Genomic DNA, 24,983 nt, shown 5'->3' with positions numbered 1-24,983 from the left:
ACTGACTCTTCTCCATGGCTGTCCTTATTGAAGCCGTCCAGCCTCTGTCTGCCCCTTTCTCTCCAGCTTTCTCTTCTGTGCAATAAACATAAAGCTCTTGGGTATAATCTCAGCTGAGGCCTCAGACTCTGAGGGCGATTCCAAAGTCCTTACATATACTTGGTGATGTTCTGCTCGATCTCCCAAGGGGCACCCCCCATCACTCCCTGACTTGGAGCACCACGAGCATGAGGACCACGAGAGGCAAGACAAGAAACAACCTGGCCCAGAGGAAGCCGCTCTGAACGTGGAGTCGACGACCCGGGTTCAATCCCTGTTCCATCCTTGGGCACAATTCCCTCAGCTGCAAAATAGGGGTCTAGCTCCTGCTTCCTAGGGCCATGGTGAAGACAAGAGGAACAGCTTCCATGAATGCCCACCTTGTGCCTGATACACAGCGAGTCTGGTACAGGGCCCGGTACACAGGGAGTTTCCCCAATAACTGGGGGCTCTAAGATTTCAAGGGCAGGGCCTAGAAATGAGGAACTGGATCTCACCTGGGGGTTGCCCAGGGCAACCTTGGACTGGGAACAATGACTACATTAAAGGAACATCCCCAAGACGGGAAGTTCCCTCAAAGTTTCCGCTGTGAAAACCAAGGCTGAGACAGCAATAAGCACCCAGCATGTACGCAACAGGCTCAGGACTGCCAATAAATTCGCTGCTGCTTAACAGATCCAGGGAGACGGACACACAGAAAACACTGAAGTCACCAGTCCATTTCTACAGAACTTGCCAGAAGGTCTCACCTCTGACTGCTTCCTTAAATAGTTTGGGCAGGAAGGAGACGTTGGTGGGACAGGCATTATACTGTGGCTTCCCAAGTGGCCAGCTGGGCTGCATGAGACACTGAACAACATGTATTTTCCTCCACTATGGTGAGGCTTTCTATCCAAGCGCTTGGGATGTCTGGGGCCAGGCAGACCAAGAACAGCGCCTTCTCTTTGTGTGGGGCTTCATCCTTCTAAGGCATTTTATATCCATCTCTTGCCTGGTGAGGTCAGGGGTCCCTTTTCACAGGAGGCCCAGAGACTTTGAGTGACTTGCTAAAGGTCACACAGCAAGTTACTGAGGGAGCCGGATTAGAACCCTATTTATTGACACCTGCCATGGCTTTGCACACGTGCACACCGACGATGCTGTCACTGTTCCTGGTGGTGAAGCTGTCTGGGAGCTTCCAGAGCCAAGCAAATCTGGGAAGTGCTTCAGAAGTGCCCAGAGGTGACAGTTAGCTTTCCCTTTTGGGAAAAACCCCAAAGCTGAGTCCCCCAGGAACATCTCCCTAGGAGTCCTGAATATGGGGCGCCCCTCCCAGAGCAAGACTCTGCACAGGAATGCCGTGAGAACTACAAAGCACTCGCGAAAGCACTTGGCCTTGTTTCTTCCACTCTTGCCTCAACCCACTCAGCTACCCAAGTGACCCTTTTAAGAGCAGCATTTGGTCTTATCTGAGCTTAGGGCTCAACGGATGCTAGCTATGTATACATGTGAATGAATGGATGCAGTAGTATTCAGCTCACTCTTGCATCTCTGCCAGGTTTTAGATATGTCTGAATATGTTTTCTTGAGACTGGGTTCAAGATGGCAGAGTAGAGAGATGTGCGCTCACTCCTTGCGAGAGCACCAGAATCACAACTAACTACTGAACAACCATTGACAGGAAGACACTGGAGATCACCAAAAAAGATACACCACATCCAAAGACAAAGGAGAAGCTGCAGTGAGATGGGGTGTGTGTGTGCAATCACAATAAAATTAAATCCCATAACCACTGGGTGGGTGATTCACAAACCAGAGAACAATTATACCACAGACGTCCACCCACTGGAGTGAAGGTTCTGAGCCCCATGTCAGGCTTCCCAACTTGGGGGTCCGGCAACGGGAGGAGGAATTCCTAGAGAATCAGATTTTGAAGGGCAGCAGGATTTGACTGCAGGACTTCAACAGGACTGGGAGAAACAGACACTCCACTCTCGGAGGGCACACACAAAGTCTTGTGTGCACCAGGACCCAGGGGAAAGGAGCCGTTACCCCAAAGGAGACTGAACCAGACCTATCTGCTAGTGTTGGAGGGTCTCCTGCAGAGGCAGGGGGTGTCTGTGGCTCACCGTGGGGACAAGGACACTGGCAGCAGCAGTCCTGGGAAGTACTCCTTGGCGTGAGCCCTCCCAGAGTACACCATGAGCCCCAACAAAGCGCCTATAGGTTCCAGTGCTGGGTTGCCTCAGGCCAAACAACCAACAAGGCCCACCCATCAGTGGACAAGACGACTGAAGTTTTACTGAGCTCTGCCCACCAGAGCAACACCCAGCTCTACCCACCACCCAGTCCCTCCCATCAGGAAGCTTGCACAAGCCTTTTAGATAGCCTCATCCACCAGAGGGCAGATAGCAAAAGCAAGAACTACAATCCTGCAGCCTGTGGAACAAAAACCACATTCACAGAAAGACAGACAAGATGAAAAGGCAGAGGGCTACGTACCAGATGAAGGAACAAGATAAAACCCCAGAAAAACAACTGAATGAAGTGGAGATAGGCAACCTTCCAGAAAAAGAATTCAGAATAATGATAGTGAAGATGATCCAGGACCTCGGAAAAACAATGGAGGCAAAGATGGAGAAGATGCAAGAAATGTTTAACAAAGACCTAGAAGAACTAAAGAACAAACAAACAGGGATGAACAATACAGTAACTGAATGAGAAATATGCTAGAAGGAATCAATAGCAGAATAACTGAGGCAGAAGAACGGATAAGTGACCTGGAAGACAGAATGGTGGAATTCACTGCTGCGCAACAGAATAAAGAAAAAAGAATGAAAAGAAATGAAGACAGCCCAAGAGACCTCTGGGACAACATTTAACACAACAACATTCGCATCATAGGGGTCCCAGAAGGAGAAGAGAGAGAGAAAGGACCCGAGAAAATATTTGAAGAGATTATAGTCGAAAACTTCCCTGCCACCCAAGCCGGGAAGCGCAGAGGGTCCCAGGCAGGATAAACCCAAGGAGGAACATTCCAAGACACATAGTAATCAAATTGACAGATATGTTTTCTTGTCTATTCCTCATAACAATTTCCTTGGAGGCATCTTTTTTTTTTTTTTTTTGTGGTACGCGGGCCTCTCACTGCTATGGCCTCTCCTGTTGCGGAGCACAAGCTCCGGATGTGCAGGCTCAGCGGCCATGGCTCACGGGCCCAGCCGCTCCGCGGCACGTGGGATCTTCCCAGACCGGGGCACGAACCCACGTCCCCTGTATTGGCAGGCGGACTCTCAACCACTGTGCCACCAGGGAAGCCCCTTGGAGGCATTTTTAACCCTATTTGTGGTTGATGAAAGTGAGGCCCAGGAGTCAAACACCTTGCTTGAGTTCCCAGAGCTACTTAAACAGAAGAACTAAATGCAAATCCAGGTTTTCTGACCCCAAGACCTATGCCAAGGGTGAAGGTGGGCAGTCAGAGAAGGGGAAGAGGCAATTAACTTTTTATGAGCACCTACTGTATGCAGTTCCAGTTAGTCATCGCTACAATTATGAAGCCATTTCACGGATGAGAAAACCCAAGGCTCAGTGAGGTAGAGGATTGAGCAATGTTGCCAAGACCTCACAGCTGATGAAAGCAAAGGGGTGGGTATCAGTTTGGGTGCATTGGGTTCAAAGCCCACTCTCTCAGTCTTTCCAGACCAGGCCGTCTCTCTGCACAAGTGTGAGGTGTGATTAACCAGCTGAGCGGTGGCCCTGCCCTCTGCTAGGCTATGGGGACCACGGATATTGTATCGGACACAAGCTCTACCCTCTCAGCCAGCTAGGGAAGTAAGACATGAAAATATGAAATGGACAACAAAGAATAATGAGAAGAACTGACAGGCCCGGAGGAGTGGGCTTCGAGCCCCTGAGAACAGCACAGAGGTGGGGTGACACGGCGAGTGCAGAGAAGGAGAAGAGAAAGGGGGCAGGTGGTGCCAGATGGGGATGCAGGCATTGCTCCTCTTCTGGGAAGGGGGGGCCTCCACGTGGAGATAACCTAGGAGAGACTGCCCCGAACAGGTGAGATCAGGCAAGAGACGCATCATGAGGGCTTCCCTGGTGGCGCAGTGGTTGAGAGTCCGCCTGCCGATGCAGGGGACACAGGTTCGTGCCCCGGTCCGGGAAGATCCCACATGCCGCGGAGCAGCTGGGCCCGTGAGCCATGGCCGCTGAGCCTGCGCGTCCGGAGCCTGTGCTCCGCAGCGGGAGAGGCCACAGCAGTGAGAGGCCCGCGTACTGCAAAAAAAAAAAAAAAAAAAAAAAAAAGAGATGCATCATGAAACTTCACCGTCAACCTAAGTAGTCTCCTCGGGAAGTCAGCCAGCCTGGGTGGGTGGTGGGCGTGGGGAGGATGCTGGAGGCCAGATGCACCTTAACTAGAGCAGGTGCCCCCTGCTCTGCTATTTCAGGGCAGCCAGGACAAACTAACTCCCACTCTTTGCCGGCTGAGGCCTGGCGCTCCACCCCTGTAACATCAGTACAATAACTTTATTTCTACTGCGATGCGCACCCTCATGGCCGGGAGCAGTACTTTACGGGGGTGTTAGTCTTTCACACATCAGTATAAATCTGTTTTTGGCTAGAGAACTTCCAGAAAGCAGCTATTCATGGAGGGTGGCAGAAGGAGGCAGAAACAGCTGGAAAGGAAGGTGGGAGCTCCAGACACAAATATGAATAATCCACACGCAGAGCTTTCCTGCGACAGGAAGCCCAGGAGGTGCCTGACCCCTCTGTAGTCACCCTTAAAAGAGGGGTAGCTGTGCAGAGGCCCCCAGCTCTCTGCAACAGTTGAGTTGGACTGTTTTCCCTTAGACATGTTTTCTGAAGCTGCAAAGGCCCTGAAGGTGGCAGTCACTGTACACACAGGCTGAGGCCACTCACTAGGGCCTGGTGCTGGGATGAGACATCCCCTCCCCCCTCAACCCATTTCCCTCTTCTCTTGCTCCAAGGGCATGTGTCCTAGATCCTCCTCCCAGCTCTGTCAAAACCTCCCCCCCACCGTGTTCCATTGTCTCAGAGCAGGACAAACTCCTGGTACCCTCAAAGCGCGCACGTACATTCTAGCACTTAGGACTGTCTGACTTGCATTTCTGGTTAAATGCATGTGTGTCTGTCTCACCACTGGGCCAATGTCAGGGGCCATGTCTTACAGAGCCCTCGTAAGTGTCATTCAGCACGCAGTTCATTGGATATAAAGTCTTTGAAATGTTTAATAACACAGGGAAAGCTCATAATAAAATGTTTTAGTGAAAAAGAAAGGCTAAAAAATATATGCACCACTATGATTCAAAATCTATTTTCAAAAAAACAGAAACAAATTCACCAAAGTTTTACAATCAGGTTCTGGGAGTTAAACTAGCTGGCGATGTAAGTTTTTCCTGGACCAGCCCCAATTTTGGAGGCTGAAAAGGGAATTACTGAAAACAGAAAGATACAAACTGCGGTTAGTTTTTTTTTTTTTTTTTTTTAACCAAAACCTCCATGGGTAATGACCAATGTGAGATAAGCAGAATGAATTAACTTCTCAGAGGAGTCCTGCAGAAGCAAGGTGCTGAAGGAAGTGATGGTTTTGAGGTCTGAGCTGCCTGTTACTCAACAGCTAATTATAACTAGTATTTATTGAGTGCTTACTACACTCAGACACTGTGATAGCTTTTCCCCATAAACGTCTTCATTTTGTCCAGGAGACAACACTAGGATGTTAGAGCTACTTCCATCCTGACAGCAATCCCAATGTCTGTTTTTTCCACACCACCAAGCAATTCTCCAACACCAGCTGGGTGTCCTACAATTTAACTCAATTCTGACCCCATGTACCTGGAGACAGTGTCAGATCCCACGGGTTAAGGGCTCAGTCCCACAAGACTCCCCCCCTCCGGCTCCGCCCCCCACTTCTGACACTAATCACAAGTCCAGGTTGTCACCTGTGCTTGTGACCAATCGGCTACAGACTGGAGGTTCCAACCACTTGGGTTCAATTAATTTGCTACAGTGAGTCACAGAACTCAGGAAACCCATTTACTCACAAGATCAGTGGTTTATATAAAAGGTTATAACTCAGGAACAGCCAGATGGAAAGCATGCATAGGACAAGGTACGCAGGAAGGGGTGCAGAGCTTCCGTGCTCTCTGAGCGCATAAGTCTCCCCAGTCTCCGTGCGTTCACCGACAGGAAGCTCTCTGAATCCAGTCCTTTTGGGTTTTTTACAGAGGCTTCATTACACAGACATGACTGATCAATTCATTGGCCATCAGTGATTGACTCAACCTCTAGCCCCTCTCCCCTTCCCAGAGGTTGGGGGTGGAACCGAAAGTTCCAACGCTCCAATCGTAGGGTTGGTCTCCCTGGCAACCAGCCCCCATCCTTAGGCACTTTCCAAAAGTCACCACATGGACATGAACTCAGGTGTGGTTGAAAGGGCTTGTTTTGAATCTCAAGACACAGTTATGGCTCTTGTCACTTAGGAAATTTCAAAGGTCTTAGGAGCTCTGTGCCAGGGAATGAAGACCATGGATATATTTCTTATTCTAAGTCACAACAGCACGATGCTGAGTGCTTCCTCTGTGCCAGGCAACACTGTCCCACGTCCCTACCTGAGTTCACTCATCAATCCTCCAAAAGCTGTGTTGCAGATGTTCCCAGTTTGCAAATGAGGAAACCGAAGCACAGAGACGTTAAGTAACTTGCCTGATATTGGAAGGTGACAGGGACAGAATAAAAACCTAGAACTGTCAGCCTTTCCAAAGCTCATGCACTCAAAAGAGGTTTGCATTGACAAGAGCACAAGACTCACTCACGAGGCAATACTTGCTCCCTGATAAAATATCAAGAACTTGCCTTCTCCACACCAACGCTGACTTTAATAATAATCATTCCTTACCTTTTTATGGACTTCATACATTTTGGTCCAAATACAGGTTCAATCTCATTCTAGGATAATGGGTCAGTTGGTGAAAGGGTCAAACCCAAGAGCACAGAAAGCAAATCTCCCGTGTGGACCTCAAAGGCAATTTGGGTGACACTCTGCCCTCCTGTACATACAGATCTCTACTGCCCAGGAGGACTCATCTAGAATTTCTCCCCTCCTTGGTTTAAAAGGTCCCCCCAGTCCAGCAGTGATAATCATCGACACCAATCAACACAACATTCACCGCATGTGCCCATGAGGTGGGCTCCGTTCCCAAGTGCAAGTGTATCTATCCGATTCAACTACTTGGCCTAAAACCTCAGCCCTAAGAGTGGGAGATTTGCTCAAGGCAAGAAGAAATCCTAACTGAGTTCGACAGGCCAGCCTTTCTAAAGCCAGGGGTCAGTCCAGCATAGGGAACAGGCAGGGAGTGAAGTGGGGCTGCCCCCCGAAACTCGGCCAAGTGGCTCAGGCCAAGTACCAGGCAGTCACTTCCTGTAGGGGCCAGACCACACCATCCGCCGCTGTCTCACAGCTCCTCTTCTACAGATGGGGCCAACTGGTTTTCTGTTATTTGGCGGCCAGCAGGAAAATGCCATCCCATGAATGTGTCATTACCACCATCTTCAAGGGTGCAGATTAATGAAAAAGTAGCTAGTGTGCCCCAGCCAGGTGGCTAATTTCAGCCATAAAGGGGCAGGGCTGAGCCTGGAGGTGGGACTAGCCTCCATCTACCCCGTGTCCTGCTCCTTCGTCTCCTATATCCCCTGAGCCAATGTCTCTTCTGCTGGTTCTCTGCCCCCACGCGCCAGACACACATCTGGCCTCTGAGGGTCCCTGATGAAGCTAAGTGGTGACCCAGACGGTGCAAAGCCTTCTTGTCACCTTGGTGCAGCACAGAAGGGGATTGGGGATGCAGTAGATGGTAACAGTTGTTCAAAATAGTCGCTACCCCTCCCTGCTAGTCACATGCTGGCGGGAGGATCATACTTTCCATCCCATGGAGTCTGACCTGGCCATCTGACCTGCTTGGCCAATGAAATGTGATGGGAAGTGACACCTGCCACCTCTGAGTAAACCCTTTCGGCTGCCGTCCTGGCATTCTGCCATTTCTCTCCCTTCCCTCTGCCCCCAGCTGGGTGCTGCTCTTTCAGCCCGATTGCAGAGTGAAATGTTTTTGTGAAGATCTTCAGCTGACAGGTGACGTGAGTGAGGAATACACTCACATTACTGTGTGTGCAGTGCTGTGTGTGTGTAGCCCACTGCAGTGCAGGGCTGTTTGTCACCACAGCATAACCAGCCTGAGCTGACTGGTTCAGAGTTTTGCCAAGAAACGCTTCCCAAGGAACTAGAGGATGACCCAAGCACACAGAAGCACAGAGGTGGTCCACGCGGGTCTTTCCCTTTCAGAGCAAACGGAGTGGGGTCACAGATGAGGCTGACCAGCCACTTCGGGGGATCCCCTTGTCTCCTTCCTTCGCCTCAGCTCTGTGTGGGGAACCCCAGCAAAAGGTCCCGGTTCCAGGCTCTGGGCCTTTCCCTTGCCCACTTCCTCCTCAGGCCATCCCCCCACCGCGGCCACCATGGCCACGGGAGCACTGAGGAAGTTGGTGGCTCCTTCCTCCCATGAGGGACTAGAAGGCAGGCCCCACATGCTGGGCTGTGATTTACCCAGAGCCTTGGAACCCTGTGTGTCGGCTTATTCCACTCCTCCTTTTGCTTTAATCCTGCAGGAGGCTCAATTATAACAGCAAGAACAACAACACAATTATGACCCTCTGTGGTGCTCTGGGTACCACCCACCCTAAGCACTTCAGACACACTAACTCCTCCTTCCAGCACCCTGGGAGGCAGGCACCGTTATCACCCCCATCTTAGAGGCCTGGAGAGGTTAAGCAAGATGCCCAAGGTCACACAGGTGGTAAAAGGCAGAGCTCGGATCCGACACAGGCTGTGTGGCTTCCATGGTCCATGCTCAAACACCATGTTCAGGAGGCAGGTACTGAACAGAAAGGTAGGACAAAGGCTGAAGCAGCAAAGCAACATGGCAAAGAAACACACGACCTGCTGATTTCTTGCTGTTGTCTGGTTTCTCTGGGGGAAGATCTCAGGGGTCTGAGGTTTGGGGAGCAGTGGAGTAAAATTAAAAAAGCGAAATGAAACACATGCAAACTTATGGCATCTGTGTAGTCACAGTGAATGGACACGAATCGTGATTTGGAACAGTTATGTTTCACAAAGGATGTTTGGTTTGCTCTTTTCAGCTAAGCTGAACGTAAATTTTTAAAGGTTTAAAAATGAAAAATGGAAAATGTGAGGAAGACAGGAAACCAGGGAAGGAAGCTTCCTCCATCCCGAACACCTTGGTTTATTCCTTGGGCTCCTAATCAGAAATGAGACACATAGCCAGACATGACATCCTGGTTGCATGGGGTAGATAGAGCTTGTGCAGGCTTCCTGACCAAGTTCCAGAAGCCTGGGGCAGCCACGTTGTCGCTGGGTTGGGCAGACCTAGAAGAGATTACCCTGGAGATGGGGCAGGGAGGTGGAGAAAGAAGCACAGGGACAAAGGAGGGAAGCAGAACTCCAGACGTTCCGTCAGTCCAGCCCAACTCCCTTTTCCTCCAAGAAGCCGCCCTGGTCAGCCTTCCCTTGAAGCAACGCTCCCTCCTTCCATTTCTAGAGCACATGCTGACATGCTCAGCACAATGCAACTCCCCGCTTTCAGCTACTTTCCTAATGTTAGTGTTGAAATTCAAGAGCACACCTGGCTCCTGGACTTCTAAAGGATTGTAGATACCTGGTGTCTGGGCAGCCAAGTCCCCGACAGCCTGGCTACTCTCAATAAGCAGCAGGACTGCACAAGACCATAAGCAGACAGGCTGATGGCTGTCTCTTCTCCCAGGAGATCAAAAGCACACCCGGGGTCTGTGCCGCCCCAGGTGCCCCAAACAACCTCACCCCTTCTGCAGTCATCAGAGGGCACTATATGCTTGGTCTGGGGAAACTGTAACACTCTCCTTCCTCTCTGAGATCCCTACATTGTCTTCCCCGCTGGATGCTGTAAGGCAGGAGTCATTAAGGGTTGCTGTATAAATTAACAACCCCACACACTCCTTACCCCTTACCCAGAGAGCAGACTCCAAGCAGTTCACCAAGATTCAGGCCCTCTGTGCCTCCCTGGACAGGTGTCTGGACCACATTTCCCAGTCTCCCTTGCAGTTGGGTGTGGCCATGTGAGCAAGTTCTAGCCAATGGAATGTGAGCACAAGTGACACACCTACTTTCAGGCATTGAGGTAAGACCTGCCCACAAGCCTCCTCTTTCGCCTTCCAGCCTATGGCATGGAGTCAACCACAAGAAACTGGGGGCTCCGTGCTCCAGATGGGGTCCCTGAATGAGCCTTCCACACTGACCAGGAATCTTGCACATGACTGGGAAACTAGCCCCTTCTGGGTTTAACCCATTACATTTTTTGTTGTTATTGCAACAGCTGGCTAATCTTCCCACTTATGTGTTCTCCATAGCATGACTCTCCACACTTGTTTAGGGGCAGGGACTGTGTTTTGTTCCCTGCTGTGTCCCCAATGGTAGAACAGCTCCTGAGACACAGAGCAGACACTTAATAATCAACTGTTGAATACACAAATGAGTGAACTGTTTCACCCATTCAGTGTATGGCAAGAAGAGGAAACTGCCCCTGCTTTTGCTTTCTCCTCTACCTCTGGAGCCAGAAAAGCAGCATTTAATTGAACTAATATCCTCACCCTTCCGGAGCCAGCCTGTATTCCTTCCTCTTTGACACCCTCCCGGAATCCTTCCCACCGTGGTCTGCATCCTCTGTGCCCCTCGGCCAGAGGTCCCTGTGCAGTTACATCTGTCACACTGCACAGCAAGTGCTGAGGTCTGTGTCTCTCCCACCCACCTTGCCCCCCACCCTCCAACTACACTGGGAGAGCCTTGAAGCCAGAGCTCTGTCTTTTTCATCTTTGCATCTTCCCAGTGTCGGGCACAAGTGTCTCTTGAGAAACAAGCACCCTAAAATATTTTTAAAATATTTATTATATTTATATAACATTTAATTATGCAAATATATGATTAAAGTATATATTTCTATCATATGCTTATAATATTTATAAAATACTTAAATATTTTACCTTCTTTAAATGTTGTCACTCTGCTGCTAACCAAGAGTAAAAAGCTTCTGACATCCCTGGATCAATCTGCAAGAGGATCTAAGCCGGTGCTTGGAATAGTCTACAGATTCTTTCAACAAGCTTTTTGGATCTTAATACCTGGCTTGGCCCACGAGAGGAGGGGCTTCGGAAGCCCAAACCCTTTCAATTGCGTACAAACCCACCCTTGTTTGGGGGTCCCCAAACATTTTTCCACGGAGGCTCAAGCCTGCTCCTGGCAGCCCTGGGCGCACACAGGATTTTTGTCTTTCAAAGTGCTTGCCCGTTTGACCCTCACAAAGGCCCTGTGATACAGACGGGAAGTGACTATTATATCCATTTGACAGATGAGCAAACCGAGGCTCAGAGAGGTTCAGTGACTTGTCCAAGATCATGGTTTGAGTGTGTGCTGAGCTGTCACTAGGACCCAGGGGCCCAGACATGTCCTCTCGTTTTCTTCCCTTTCTCTACCATGGCCTAACAAGAGGAGACTTCATAGAGGCCTCGGGGAAGCACAGCCATCAACCTGTGACATGGGTGAGTGGAAACTCGCATTGACTTTGAGTGATAAACCGAGTTCAGAACAAACCGGCCAAACAACTTCAGCGGATGAAAGCTTTCCCCCTTCTTCTAATTTTAGACCCTCTGGCCTGGGAGGAGTGTCTGTGGTTACAGGGTGCAGCATCTGCCGCTGCTGTGTGGCTGCAGGCAGAACGGGGACATGGTACTCACTTGATCTTTCTTCTTTAATCGTGTATTCCAGCACCGCGGATGAGCTCTCGTTTGGGGAAGGGAAGTGCACACAGAGCACCGAGTGCTTCAAGCTGCTGTCCCGGCGGACCAGGAACGTCTGCAGTGGAGGAAGGCGGAACTCCATGAGTCAAAGATTTGGGGGGCAGGTTATTTAGAAGGACAAGAGTGAGATGGAAGTCATCTGGAATGTTCCAGAAACAAAAAGGCAAGGTGGGGGAGTCTAGCATCTCGAGGTAGAACTAGGGGCTCTGCCCCAAGAGCCATGTGTCACGTGGTCCATGTGCCCTGGCTCCTTGAGTCTCAACTTCTCATTTGTCCATCGAGGGGGGTCAACTAAATCAGTGCAGATTCCTGAGTCCGTCCCTTGAGATGCTGGTTAGTTGGGGGAGGGGAGCGGGTCTGGAATCAGCTTAATCTGGTACAGGCAGTGATCCAGGGTCACGCTTAGAAAAGCTCAAATGGACGGGCTGAATTTCAACTCACACCCCAGCATGTATGCCCTGGGGGAGGCTGCTGGAAACAATCATAAATATTAGTCAATTCACACTATTTTTCCCCCATGGAAACAAAAGTAACTAATAACTAATATACACAGCTTTCGCTGTGGCAGGAACTGTTACGAATACCTTGCATGTATTCACTTGCTTGATTCTCTCAATAACCCTGTGACGTGAGTTTTGCTGTTATCCCCACTTCACAGATGAAGAAACTGAGGCGCTCTCTGACTTTAACAGGACCTGGCTCTTCGGGCTGGTGTGAAGATCAACTGAGGAAATACCCATATGGGCTTGGCCCCTAGGACATACCCTGGAGGCTTTGCCTGGCCAAGGCCTCACAGCTGAAAGGGGCAGAGCTGGGATTCAGCCCTGGACGCTGGTGTCCATGCTCCAGACCCCACGCTATGCAGCCCCTCTCTGTTCTATACATCCTGCCCAGGGAGGGACTTGCCCTTTCTTCTCCTGTGGGTTTACTCTAGTCGAAAACGATGCTTCTGGGACTTCCCTGGTGGTGCAGTGGTTAAGAATCCGCCTGCCAATGCAGGGGACACAGGTTCGAGCCCTGGGCCAGGAAGATCCCACATGCCGCAGAGCAACTAAGCCCGTGTGCCACAACTACTGAGCCTGCGCTCTAGGGCCCAAGAGCCACAACTACTGAGCCCTCGTGCCACGACTACTGAAACCCACGCGCCTAGAGCCTGTGTTCCGCAACGAGAAGCCACTGAAAGGAGAAGCCCGCGCACTGCAACAAAGAGTAGCCCCTGCTCACCGCAACTAGAGAAATCCCACATGCAACAACGAAGACCCAACACAGCCAAAAATAAATAAATTAAAAACAAAAACAAAACGATGCTTCTGAGCCCCAGGGACCTGTCTGTGCTCTAGTAACCCAGCACTACCCGAAGTCTAAACCAGAGCCAGCGCGTTTACAGACGCCTCACTTTCACTTCTCCTGTTCTGAACGACGGTTCTGCTCAGTTAAGGGGACTGTGACTCTGAAGTTTTCCACTCTTACACCCACAGCAGCCCTGGGGCAGTGCCCTCCCCGTGGCCATCAGGGGGAGGGGACCCCTGATTCCTTTCATAGACTGTGTGGTTTTAAAATGTTCTTTTTAGTCTCCACTGGCCCCACCCAGGCTCATCCCTTCTTCCAGGTGATGACAGACACCTTCTGGGATCTCCCCAACCTCCTGGGGCACAGCTCCCCCTGGGGAAGAGGAAGAGGGCTGGTCCTCCCCCCAGGAAGGGTCACTCCTTCCTTTCCTGAGAAAGGACTTGGTCATGGTGTCCCCCCTCCCCTCCACCCTCGTCCCCACGAGGGGTCTAAGCCGTTCCCACTCAGGCCCCAAGAGCCCGGTCTAGAGTTTGGAAGACCGGAAGTCTGGCCAAAGATGCTGAGAGAAGACTGGGGAGCAGGGCCACTGGGCCTCCAGAGGATGTGGCCCCAAGCCTGACAGGCTCTGGAGAAGCACAGAGATGGTGCTTCTCCCCTTCCCCCACCAAGGCACACTGTCCTGCCACCCCGTGGGTGATGCCTCAAATTACCCGCCATTGTTATTGATTACTATTATTATTATGATATTGCTATATAGTATTTAAATTGTTATTACAATGTCATTATAATTGTCAATAAAACATTATAATAATATTGTTATTATTGACTAGTAGCAGCTAACACATATCGCTTCCCTCCTCTACCCAAGCCTTAACCCCAGTTCATTAGATTCCATGATCTTACTTAATTCTCATACGAGAGGGTGATGCTATTATTATCCCCATCTTACAGATGAGGAAACTGAGGTACAGAGAGGCAGGTAATGCCCAGGATGACAGAGCTGGGACCTGAGCTCAGGCCCTTCGGATCTAGATCCTGAGCCCTCGGCTGCCCTGCGCCCGGCCCCCAGAGGGCAGTCCCTTGGCTGAAGTGTCTGCTCTCCGTGAGAGTGCCTCTTGGGAGCGAGCAGGGACACAAGGCACCCATCAGTCATTGAACCGCGGTCAGAAATGAGTTTGCCAGCCCCTCTCCTCGTGCAGGGCGGGTGGAGAGAGCCTGAGAGCCCAGCGGATAGAGGAAGGCGGGAGAGAGGCTTCTGGGGCAGAAATACGAGCTGGGCGGGCGTGCTGGTGCCCCACCTGGAAGGACGGCCCTCCTAGGGGACCCAGCGGGAGGCCAGCTCTCCTCTAGACGCGTCTCTGCAGTCCCGGCACAGCCTCGCCTGCTGTGAGCTGATGCGTCCACCTGGACCTGGACTGCCCCCAGGAATGCGTCTTTCCAAGAAAAGGGGTCACTTTGGTTCCTCTTCAGAGATCCAAGGCCGAGCTGCCGCCTACCCATCAGGTCCATGGGACCCAGCATGTGTGAGGGAGTGTGTGTGTGTGTGTGTGTGTGTGAGAGAGAGAGAGAGAGAGAGAGAGAGAGAGAATGAGTGTGTGTGTGTGTGTGTGTGTGTGTGTGTGAGAGTAAGCCTATGGGTGCTATAAAAAATACAGCTGGCCTTTGTCTCTGGCTCCTGGCACAGAGTTTCTAAAACCCTTGGATTTTCCTGAGTGATGGGGGTCTTTAGTAATTCATAAAGAGCCCCTTTGGGCCATACCTGAGTTTATGCTAACAGTCGGCTCAAGTGGGACCTTAAAGGAGGGGCTGCCCCCGAAAGCCAGTCGCATAATTCTAGAGGGCTGGAACCCGAATCCCCACCCTGACCTCTGGAAAGGGGAGAGGGACTGCAGACTGAGTTCAAGCACCGGGCAATGATTTAATCTCCTGGCTGGTGAACACACTGACACGTGGGGAGGGTGCGTGCCCGGTTTCCATCGGGAGAGGGTATTGGGGCTCCGTGTCCCCCTCCCCAGCCCAGACCTCACCCCCGTGTCTCACATTCAGCTGATCTTGAGTTGTATCCTTTATATTCAAACTGTCACCATAAGCATAGTGCTTTCAGAGAGTTTTCCGGGTCTTCCTAGCAGATTATCAAACCTAAAGAGGGGGCACGTTTGTGACCAAGTCAGACAGAAGTGTAGGGAGCCTAGGGACCCCACGAGTGTCTGGCATCTGCAGTGAGAGCAGTCTTTTGGGGACCTTCCCTTTAACTTATGGGGTCTGTGTTCGCTTCGGGTAGTCATGTCAGAATTGAACTGAATTGTAGGACATCCAACTGGTATCAGAGAACTGTCGCCCAGAGCATAGTGAGTGTGTGCAAGTGTGTGAACGTGTGTGAGTGAACATATGTGGGAGTGAGTGTGGAATAAGGGAACTCTCGGCTGCTGCCGGGGTCCCCCCTGCTGGAACTCTGGGGAGCTGGGCACAGGGAGCGAGGCCCGAGCGGGAGCCGGTGGTGTCCCTGGGAAGGCAGACAGCAACGCTGGATCCTTGACCCTGACCGGGAAGGAGCTGAGGCTGGCGCTCCCCTCAACTGAAAACAAACTGGGGGTTTCTATCCTTGTAGGGCACATGTGTGAGGGACACGAGCCAGGTCACTGGTTCAGAAGCACATGCACGTAGCAGAGTGGCCCCTCGCCACCCTGAGCGTCAGGAATGGCACAGGAAGGAAAGCAGTGTTTTTCAAACTGTGGGTCATGACCCATTAAGGCAGATGCCACCAACCATTTCTCTTTCCAAAAGAAAATACAAGAGAATAAAACAAGACAGTAAGGATACCTATCCTAAGGATGGACTTTTTGTCAGAGAGATCGAGTGAGAGACGAGTGGACGGCCGGGGCCGCAGGACAACACAGACTGCCTACTCCACTGATGGTCAACTTCTTCCTGGACTATCTGACCCCCACTGATCTCTCTCTAGGGCGACTGCAATGACAAATCATGGTCGCCGGCCTCAACTGGGGCCTCCAGCAATGCCGCCTTGCGGTCTAACTGGCTCTTTCACACCCAGCACGGAACTATTTCTGGACTTAGTCACTCCGCTGAGACATGGACCCCGTTCTCCACCCTCCCGTTCCACAGACAGAAAGAAAGGAGATGAGAGCTCTCGGACAGGAACTCCTCCAGCTGCGGGGAGAGTCACAGTCTCTCACAATCTGCCTTTCTTCTTGGGCTCCCAGAGGGCCCAGAGCAGCCAGCCGTGAGCTCTGTGGCCCCTCCGAGCCTCAGTGTTCTGAGCTGTAAGTGGGGATAACACCCACGACCACCCAGCAGAAACAAGAAATGAAACCAAAGCCCCACGCCTCCGTGTTGGAAGGGTAAATGAGACGCTGCATAGGAAAGCACCCAGTGGGATACACGTGTCTCCACCGATGCTCACTGAGGATTAATTCTCCACCTGCTTCCACCCTCCTTCCCCACGGCTGGTTGATACTCCTCAGTCTCCAGTCTCGGGCTCCGTCTAGCACGGGGGATCAGTCTACCACACGTGTTTGCTGTGAAAAAAACTCAGAAGGGATTTCCTTGAGGGTGTGACTCAGCGGAGGGTAAGGAGCCAGCAGCTGAAAAGAGCCGCTGATGTCTGCGCTCCGGGCCAAGTACCTCACGCTCGGCATCACCAGCTCTCCCCACGGCCCCAGGAAGCAGGCACTACTACCATTCCTTCCGATGGATGAAGACTCAGGGCACAGGGAGGTTAAGTAAACCCAAGGCCACGCAAACAGGAAGTGCAGAAGCTAGATGCAGACCCAGGTGTCGCCAAGAACATCTCCCTTATCTCTTGCCATCAAGTCTGTGTTATCTACTCACTACAGGCCAGGGGTGCAGACGGGGGTGGAAAGTCCCCAGGCTGGGCTCAGGTTCCCAGTTCTGAGCGTCCAACACCCACCCTTTCAGCACGGCCACAGACCCTCCTGTAGCACTTCCTTCTGCCGTGGCCAAGTCCTGGGGCTCTTATCTGAAAAGCCAAGATAAGGTTCTGGGTGGGGGGTTTGGGGGGCTGAGTTAGTGGGGGAGGAGCAGGGACAGAGGCTAGAGGAGTCCTCTGACCTCTCCCGCCCAGATGGCAGTCGGGGAGGGAGCACTGACAGGTGCCTGCTATGGGCAGAACCCCAGTCAGTGGTCTGCCTTGGCCACTGTCCTTCGGAATAAGATGGTCTGTTCCGCGTTCCCCTTTGGGGAGGTTTAGCACCTCAGCTAGTCACAGGGTCCCTTCTAGGAAGTAGCCACAGACAGCACCTCAAAAACAGTGTTGCTGTGCGGCTCACTGCAAGAACGTATGCAGACCGGTAACTCCTACAAAGCGTTCTAGATTAAGGTGCATCTCCCATGCTTAAACCCAGCAGAGTTCAGCAAAGCCAGTGCCAGGAGAAGGGCATCTGAGTGAACTGCCTGTGCCCCTATCACACCCCTACCCTCACCAGGTGTCCATTGCTTATCCTCTAAGGAGATGTTGCCCGTGATGGTTGTTGCAGGTGAGCGCCCAGGGGGCTAACGGGCTGGGTGTGCCTCCCAGAGCTCCTTCTCCAGCACCCTTGAGGGGGTCCATGTGCAAATTCTCCAAGCCCCTCTTACTTCTCTTTCTACCCCCTGCAGCCCACTTTTTAGAGCTGCAGGGGGACTCAAATCTCAGCTCTGCTCCTTACCAGCTGTGGGTCTGTAAGCAAGTTACTTTTACTCCTCTGGTCTCGATTTCCTCGTCTGAGCCTGAGAATAATCATCTCCACCTCTCAGGGCTGCTATGAGAATTGCTGGTCATATATATAAATGCCTGGCATAGAGCATGCACTTGACACTTATTATTATTATAGACTGCTACCGTTTACTGAGCACTAAACCAGATGCTAAGATTTTTATCTGCATAATCTTGTTTGACAAATAAATGATAACTATTAATACGATTATCATTATGTATCTTTTTTCCAAACAAAGAGACAGGAAAACGGACTCAAAGATCACTCACCTATGCGGTAGATTAAAATGGCCACAAATTCTTTGCAGCTCCTCCCGTCGAGAGGTGGGGTCTATTTCCCTGCACCTGGAAGGGTGGCCTTAGGATGTGCTTTAACCAAAAGAATGTATCGGGGACTTCGCTGGTGGCGCAGTGGTTAAGGCTCCGTGCTCCCGATGCAAGGGGCCTGGGTTCGAGCCCTGGTCAGGGAACTAGATCCCACATGCATGCTTCAACTAAGAGTTCACATGCTACAACTAAGGAGCCCACATACCGCAACTAAGGAGTTGGTGAGCCGCAGCTAAGGAGCCCTCGAGCCACAACTAAGGAGCCCTCGAGCTGCAACTAAGGAGCCCATCTGCCCCAACTAACAGACCCAGTGCAACCAAATAAATAAATAAATATTTTTTTAAAAAAAAAGAATGTAGCAGAAGTGACGCTGTGGAGGGCTAAGCCTAGGCCTTAAGAGGCACGTCTGCTTCCATGCTCACCCTGTTGGACCACAGCTGTCATGTGAAGAAGGCTGAGTGAGCCCGCTGGAGTCGTGAGGCCCAGCCCACAGCTGGTACTAACCGCCAGACAGGGGAGCAAGGCCATCTCTGGCCAGCTGGCCAGATGACTGCAGCTGCCTGACTGACCCCAGGAGAGACCAGCAGAAGAACCACTCAGCAGAACCCAGCCCAAACTGCTGACCCACAGAATCCTGAGAAAGTTGAATAGTGGCTATTTTAAGCCACTGGATTTTGGAGTGGTTCGTTATGCCACAGTAGGCAATGCTACAGCTGGAGGTGGGACCTCATCCTTTGGGTACCCCGCTCCTCTCTTCCTCCTATGAGGTGCTGTTGAGGGGTCCCCAGAGCTTGGTGGGGAAGTTTGAAAGCCACGGGTATGTCCAGCTCCTCACTCTATAGCCAAAGAAACCAAGACCCAGAAATGCAAAAAGACATCCTGAGGTCACATTATTTGTTCGTGGCAGAGCCAGGACAAGAATGCAAGGCCAGTGACCTTCAGATCAGGGTTGTGACCATTATAGTACATGTCCTCCAACCCAGCCAACCCACCAACTGAGCATGTGTTTTATGCCAGGCACCTGGTTAGAGGTTTTAGATACCTCGCAGCAACTCCCTCCCTGGTGTTAGAATATTTTACCCCTTGTACAGATGAGAATACAGTGTAGGAAGAGGACTGGCAAAGAGGGAGGGAAAGGGGAAGGTCCAGAGCATCGGGCCTTGGGCCCTTCTGTGGAAGACTTTAGCCCACGATCTCTGGAGCCAGACTCTCAGAGGCCAGTCCTTAGTCGGCTACTCTTGAGCTGTGTGCCTGCTCTGGGGCTACTTCTTCCTCTGCAAAATGGCATCACGATAGTTCCTGCCTGCGATGGTCGCTAAGAGTCAGCCCCCCTGAGAACCAGTTCCCCTCCCTCTCCTTGCTAACTGACCACAATTCTGGCCTGGGAGCAGTGCATTCTGCCTCAGGAGATGAATCCTGTTTGGTCAAAGCCAATCATGGCTATTCTGTTCCCCTCTGCCACTCACCCCCTTCCCCAGCCTCCCTCACAGTCAGGGGTAGCCAATAAAGTATCTGGAAAAACATCTGTTCCCTGACAAAAAGGCTGAGCCTAAGAGAAGAAAGCCTTTTGCCCATGACCTCCTGCTTTTAAATGGGTGAGATGGCTGGAGCTGCAGCTGCTATTCTGTAACCATGAGGTGACAAACAGAGGACAAAAGCTAACCTTGAAGATGGAGGAACAGAAAGGTGGAAAGGACCTGGGTCTTGAAGACATCACTGAACTGCTAAACCAGCCCTAGACCCCAAACCTCCATATTTCTCATTAGATAAACAACAGTAGCCTTATGGCTGAAGCTACCATAGGCCCAGTGCCTCAAAGGATTAATGAAAGAACTGCCCACATGACTTCGGTAGAGTGCCTGCTATATAATAAGCACCCAGTATATGGTGTCTCTACCTGCCTCAGAGCCCCCTGCTGTACGGAGGAAGCGTTTCCATCCTCCTGCTCATGGATGGCTCTATGATTCAGAAAGGCAACATGGTGGGGCACCAGGCACCCTGGAGACGGAAAGGCACCCTCACTAGCAGCTCCAGACTTCAGGTCTCAGCCCCGAGTGAAAGGATGAGCTCAAGGTGAGCAGTGAGGGAAAGTGAGGTGGCAAGTCCAGGCACCGGAACCTTCTCTGTCCACCTCCAGGACCCTTGCCTGTGGGCTGCCTGGGGTTATTAGGAATGGAGCAGCTCACACTACTGCTCCCAGCTCACACTGGGACCCTCCCTGAGCCACTGCTCCCGAAAGCCTTCCCTGATTAACCGGGCCACCCACAAAGCTTGCTGTGCCCCAGTGTCCTCACTCAATGTCTCTCCTCTGTGGGAACAAGCGTCGTCTGGTGCCTTGTTGAGCTGACATCTGAGTCACCCATTCCTTCTGTTCCCTCTTTATTTTTTTCCCCTTTTGTCAGCTTCCCCAACATACTGGATTAGGAACTCACCAAAAGCAGAAGAATCCTCTTTCCCCAATTGTACAAACTGACGGGCGACATCCCCACTCTGAGGGTCCAGTTTTCTTTGAAGAGCTAGGATTCCCCTACCACCGCCCCCTGAAACAACAGTGGGTTCAAGGTCAGGTCCCTGGGCTGTGAGGCAAGACACAGCGTCCCTCTTGGTGCGGACCCTGGCTTGCTGTGCCCTTCGGCAAGTCACTTCCCCTCTCTGAGCTGGCTTTTCCAGGCTAGCGAAGTAGGGGGACTAAAGGGTCCAGGACTCCTTCCTTCTAGAAGATTCTCTCCCAGCATCAGTGTCCTGGGGTCTTTCCCAAACCCCCAAGAGGCTTACATGAGGGTTAGTTTCACAGGTAAATTAATGCAATCCAGGAGGTTCGAGCCCCTGGCTGGGTTGGAGCCCTTCCGTATCCACCTTCAGCCAGAGGGGGTTTGGAAAGACCAACTGATTTCAGTAACAGCTGGGACAGAAATATGCTTAGGGAGAGAATTATGCAGCCACTGCATTCCCCTCCTCCTCTTCAAATAATTACATAAAAACCCAAAGCTAAATACACTCTAAATGGTTTTGTTTTTGCTGTTCCTTCTTGGCCCGGACAATCCAGAGCTGTGTCTGCTTTGCTACTCTTGTTATTTTAGGACTATTTTCCAGTCGCTTGGGGAAATTTTCCAATCACGCTCTTTAGGGCTGGAACAGAAGTGGCTGGTTCTTCCGAGGCACCACAAGTGCCTGTGGAGGTCAGGGGTCCAGTGGCCGAAGCCCCCTCTGGACACGCGTGGCCCACCTTTCCCATTACTGATAACGAGGCTGTAGCCTGGCATGGAGCAGCGTTTCTCATCCTGGCTGCCTATCAGAATCGCCCTGGTGGCTGAGCCCCGCTCTAAGCCAAAGAAACCCGCATTTCTGGGGATGAGGCTGACACACTGTGGTTTTTTTTAAAAAAAAAAAGTCTTTGAAAGCAGTCAGTTGGTGGGTTCAAATCACCCTCTATCACTTAGTGGCCATATGACTGTCAGAGGTGGGTTTCCTCACTTATAAAATAGAGAGCCTGCCCCCTGTTCTGCAGGGCTGGTGGAAAGATGAGAGACGGTGCTTGGCACACAGGAGACCTGCTGACTATGCCTTCTTCCCTGGCCCTGGCATCCCGAAGGGGCAGGAAAGGGGTTTCACCGGTGCTTTCGCCAAACTATATTGGACATAACTGGTATTCCTTGGTCTCACAGCAGGGGAAGATGCCTTGAACGTGGGCTGGTCCATATTGCAACTCAGGCTACTGCAACTCTTTTTTTTTTTGCGATACGCGGGCCTCTCACTGTTGTGGCCTCTCCTGTTGCGGAGCACAGGCTCCGGACGCGCAGGCTCAGTGGCCATGGCTCACGGGCCCAGCCGCTCCGTGGCATGTGGGATCTGTGGGATCTTCCCGGACCGGGGTACGAAGCCGTGTCCCCTGCATCGGCAGGCGGACCCTCAACCACTGCGCCACCAGGGAAGCCTTGCAACACTTGAGCTAACCCCTCACTACAAAAAGCAATCTTACAAGAGGTTTCTTTCACTAAAAGACCACCTCTTGGCCTAGAAGCAATGACACTTCAGTAGCAATGAACACACATAGCGCCAGATCTTGGTTTCTAACATTATTCTCCAATAAAAGGAACAAGGGTTCCTTGGAGAAATGGCCGATCCTAGGACTGAGGCAAGAAATATACAAGACAATGTGGAGCATCTTTTAGTGTAAGAAAGAAAGGAAGTGCTCTGAACAAACAAATAATCAAAACACACGCACAACGATGGGGTTATGTCAAAGGGACACAGGAGCCAACTGAAAGAGCTCCCGGTGGCCAAATTTGGAACAATTTGAGCAATAAAATAATTATGGTAGTATTGGATTATAACTCAAAGCATAAAATAAGTACCTATGAGTCTACATCGATATTAGTAAGTGGTCGAATAAATAAATAAATGGGGGAGAAGAGACAAATCTCTTGTGCGTAAGAATTTCAAGTAGTTTATGTAGACGCTCTGCCCTCAAGTAGGTGGAGCATAAATCCCCCCTCCCTGAGTGTGGGCTGTGCAGAGTGACTTCCTTCCAAAGCGAAGTGTATGAAAGGGGGAGGAGAAGGAGTAACTTTACAGCGGAAACTGACAGCTGATCAAGGTCAACATCAACAGTGACGTCATGTTGACAGTAGGAACCTCTGTCATGATGTGATGAGAATGGGGCTTTGCCTGTGGGATCTTCCTCCCCAAAACTCATACCCCCAGTCTAACCATCTGACAAATCCCAGGTGAGGGACATTCTACAAAACACCTGACCAGTACTCCTCAAAACCATCAAGGTCGTCAGAAACAAAGAAAGTTTGAGAAACTTGCAGCCAAGAGGAGCCTAAGGAGACCTATGACTGTATGTGATGTGGTGCCCTGGATGGGATCCCGGAACAGAAAAAGACATTAGGTAAAAGCTAAGGAAATCTGAATAAAGTATGGGCGTTAGTGAATACTAATGTATCAATACTGGTTCATTAATTGTGACAAATGTACCATACTCATGTTAGATGTTAACAGTGGGAGAAATTGGGTGAGAAGTACATAAGGGAACTCTCTGTGCTGTCCTTGCAACTTTTCTATAAATCAAAAACTTCTAAAATAAAACTAAAATAATAAACACCCCAGCATTTGGGTGCAGGATGAATAAAGATGGCTTTTGATTGTCTTGCTCTGGATACACGCGAATCAGAAATGGGCCAATATGTTCCCAGAACCTTATCAGAGAAGCAGGCTGCAGGAGATGGGGAGTAGTAGAGGGGGTGGGACATGGTCAAGGTCATACAGATATTTGGGACAAAGGGGCTGGATCTCCAGTCTCCTGACCACTGGCCCCAGACATGATGAAGCACTGTCTCTCACTGGTGCCATGAGGGGTGGGTCCAGGTTATCTCTGAGGACCCTCCGAACTCTCACAGCCTGGGGGCTACCCAGTGTCTATATCTTAAAAACGATGAAGTCATTGCACTGGTGGAATTTCAGACAGTTCCATGAGAGTGATATTATGCAGCAAAGGGCCTTCCCAGCATCTCCTGAAGATCATACTATGCAGACTCTGCTCTTACTAGCTGTGTGACTTCAGGCAAGTGACTTAACTTCTCTGTGCCTTCATTTCCTTATCTGGAAATGGGGACACTAATAACACCAACCAGACAGAAGTCGCTGTGAGGATCAATAAGATCATGCAAAGAACAACTTTGGGTAAAAGTTGGCCAGTCTTTTATCAGAGTGTGAGCTTTAGGGCTTTGCTTTCTGCTTGAAAATACAGAAGCTCACGGGGAGGAGTGGGGTGTGAGGGCAGAGAATTGAACAGAAGGTGCATCTCCTCCAATTTTGTTGTCCTCGGGGCTGACCCAGTCCCTGTGGTCTCAGAGGGAGAGTAAGGGGGCAGTAGCAGGAAGGGCCCGGCTGACCTCTTTTAGCCCATCACCTTCGGTCTTAACAGTAGCCTGTGGTCTCACTCCTGGGATTAGACTCAAGGCTCTGGACAAGGGTGTCACTTCAGGACCCAGCCTGAAGCTTTCTGTTTTCTATACTCAGCCCCTGAGTTATAAAATAGCGACCTGGGTACCTCCACCTACTTGGGGTGAAGAGGTGTCTGGGCCTCTTGTAGCCACGGAGCCTGGGATGAAGGCTTAAAGCCTTGTGTGATGTGTGCTCACCTAGAAAGTAAACACAGCCACGTGACCTTCGTCCCTCACTGCAGGCAGGCCCTGAGCAACTGGCCCGGCTTTGCCAGCTCCCCAGAACCAGCCCCATTCTCCCTGCCATCCTTCATTCACTTGTTCTAACGAACACCCAAAGCCAGACATACTCTGCACGCAAGCCTGAGCCAGACGCTGGCATTGCAAGGCAATGAATGCATCTTGGTGCTGCCCTCCAGCGACTCCAGTTGGCTCCAATCCCTGCGGTCATGCCCTCTTCCCTCCCTGTGTGCCCCAGCCCAGCTCATGCCCACTTCTGGGGCTCAGCCTGTGCTGTTCCACCACCCATCCACCCACTCAGCTCCCCCATCCCAATCCTGCCCGTCCATCCTGCATGGCCCAGCTCGGCATCTGTCTCCTCCAGGAAGTCTGCCCAGATCAGCCCACCTGGACAGGCTCCCCGCCTCCTCTAGGTCACTCGCTGTCCTGCCTTTTACCCAGCACTGAGACATCCCCTCCCCATGCCTTCCCATTCATATCCGTGCATGAAGCCCCCACTAGACCCT

At 51.2% G+C, this 24,983-nt stretch overlaps 2 protein-coding genes across 5 annotated transcripts in view; both read right to left on the bottom strand.

Annotated features, from left to right (window-relative positions):
• Positions 1–24,983, bottom strand: part of SLC24A4 (solute carrier family 24 member 4) — a 640,065-nt gene that overhangs the window by 389,037 nt on the left and 226,045 nt on the right. The gene's annotated exons all lie outside the window — the stretch shown is intronic.
• The window catches only part of RIN3 (Ras and Rab interactor 3), a 118,376-nt gene that overhangs the window by 53,910 nt on the left and 39,483 nt on the right, over positions 1–24,983 (bottom strand). For all 4 annotated transcript variants that reach the window (XM_049706580.1, XM_049706579.1, XM_033419114.2 and 1 more), the window contains exon 3: positions 11,878–11,995. In XM_049706580.1, the coding sequence (XP_049562537.1) occupies positions 11,878–11,995 (118 nt within the window). The remainder of the gene's footprint in view (positions 1–11,877; positions 11,996–24,983) is intronic.

The sequence above is a fragment of the Orcinus orca genome, chromosome 2, assembly GCF_937001465.1.
Source record: "Orcinus orca chromosome 2, mOrcOrc1.1, whole genome shotgun sequence".
NCBI classification, from domain to species: domain Eukaryota; kingdom Metazoa; phylum Chordata; class Mammalia; order Artiodactyla; family Delphinidae; genus Orcinus; species Orcinus orca.
Note: the sequence above shows the minus strand (reverse complement) of the source record. Positions and strands in the feature narration are given on the sequence as shown.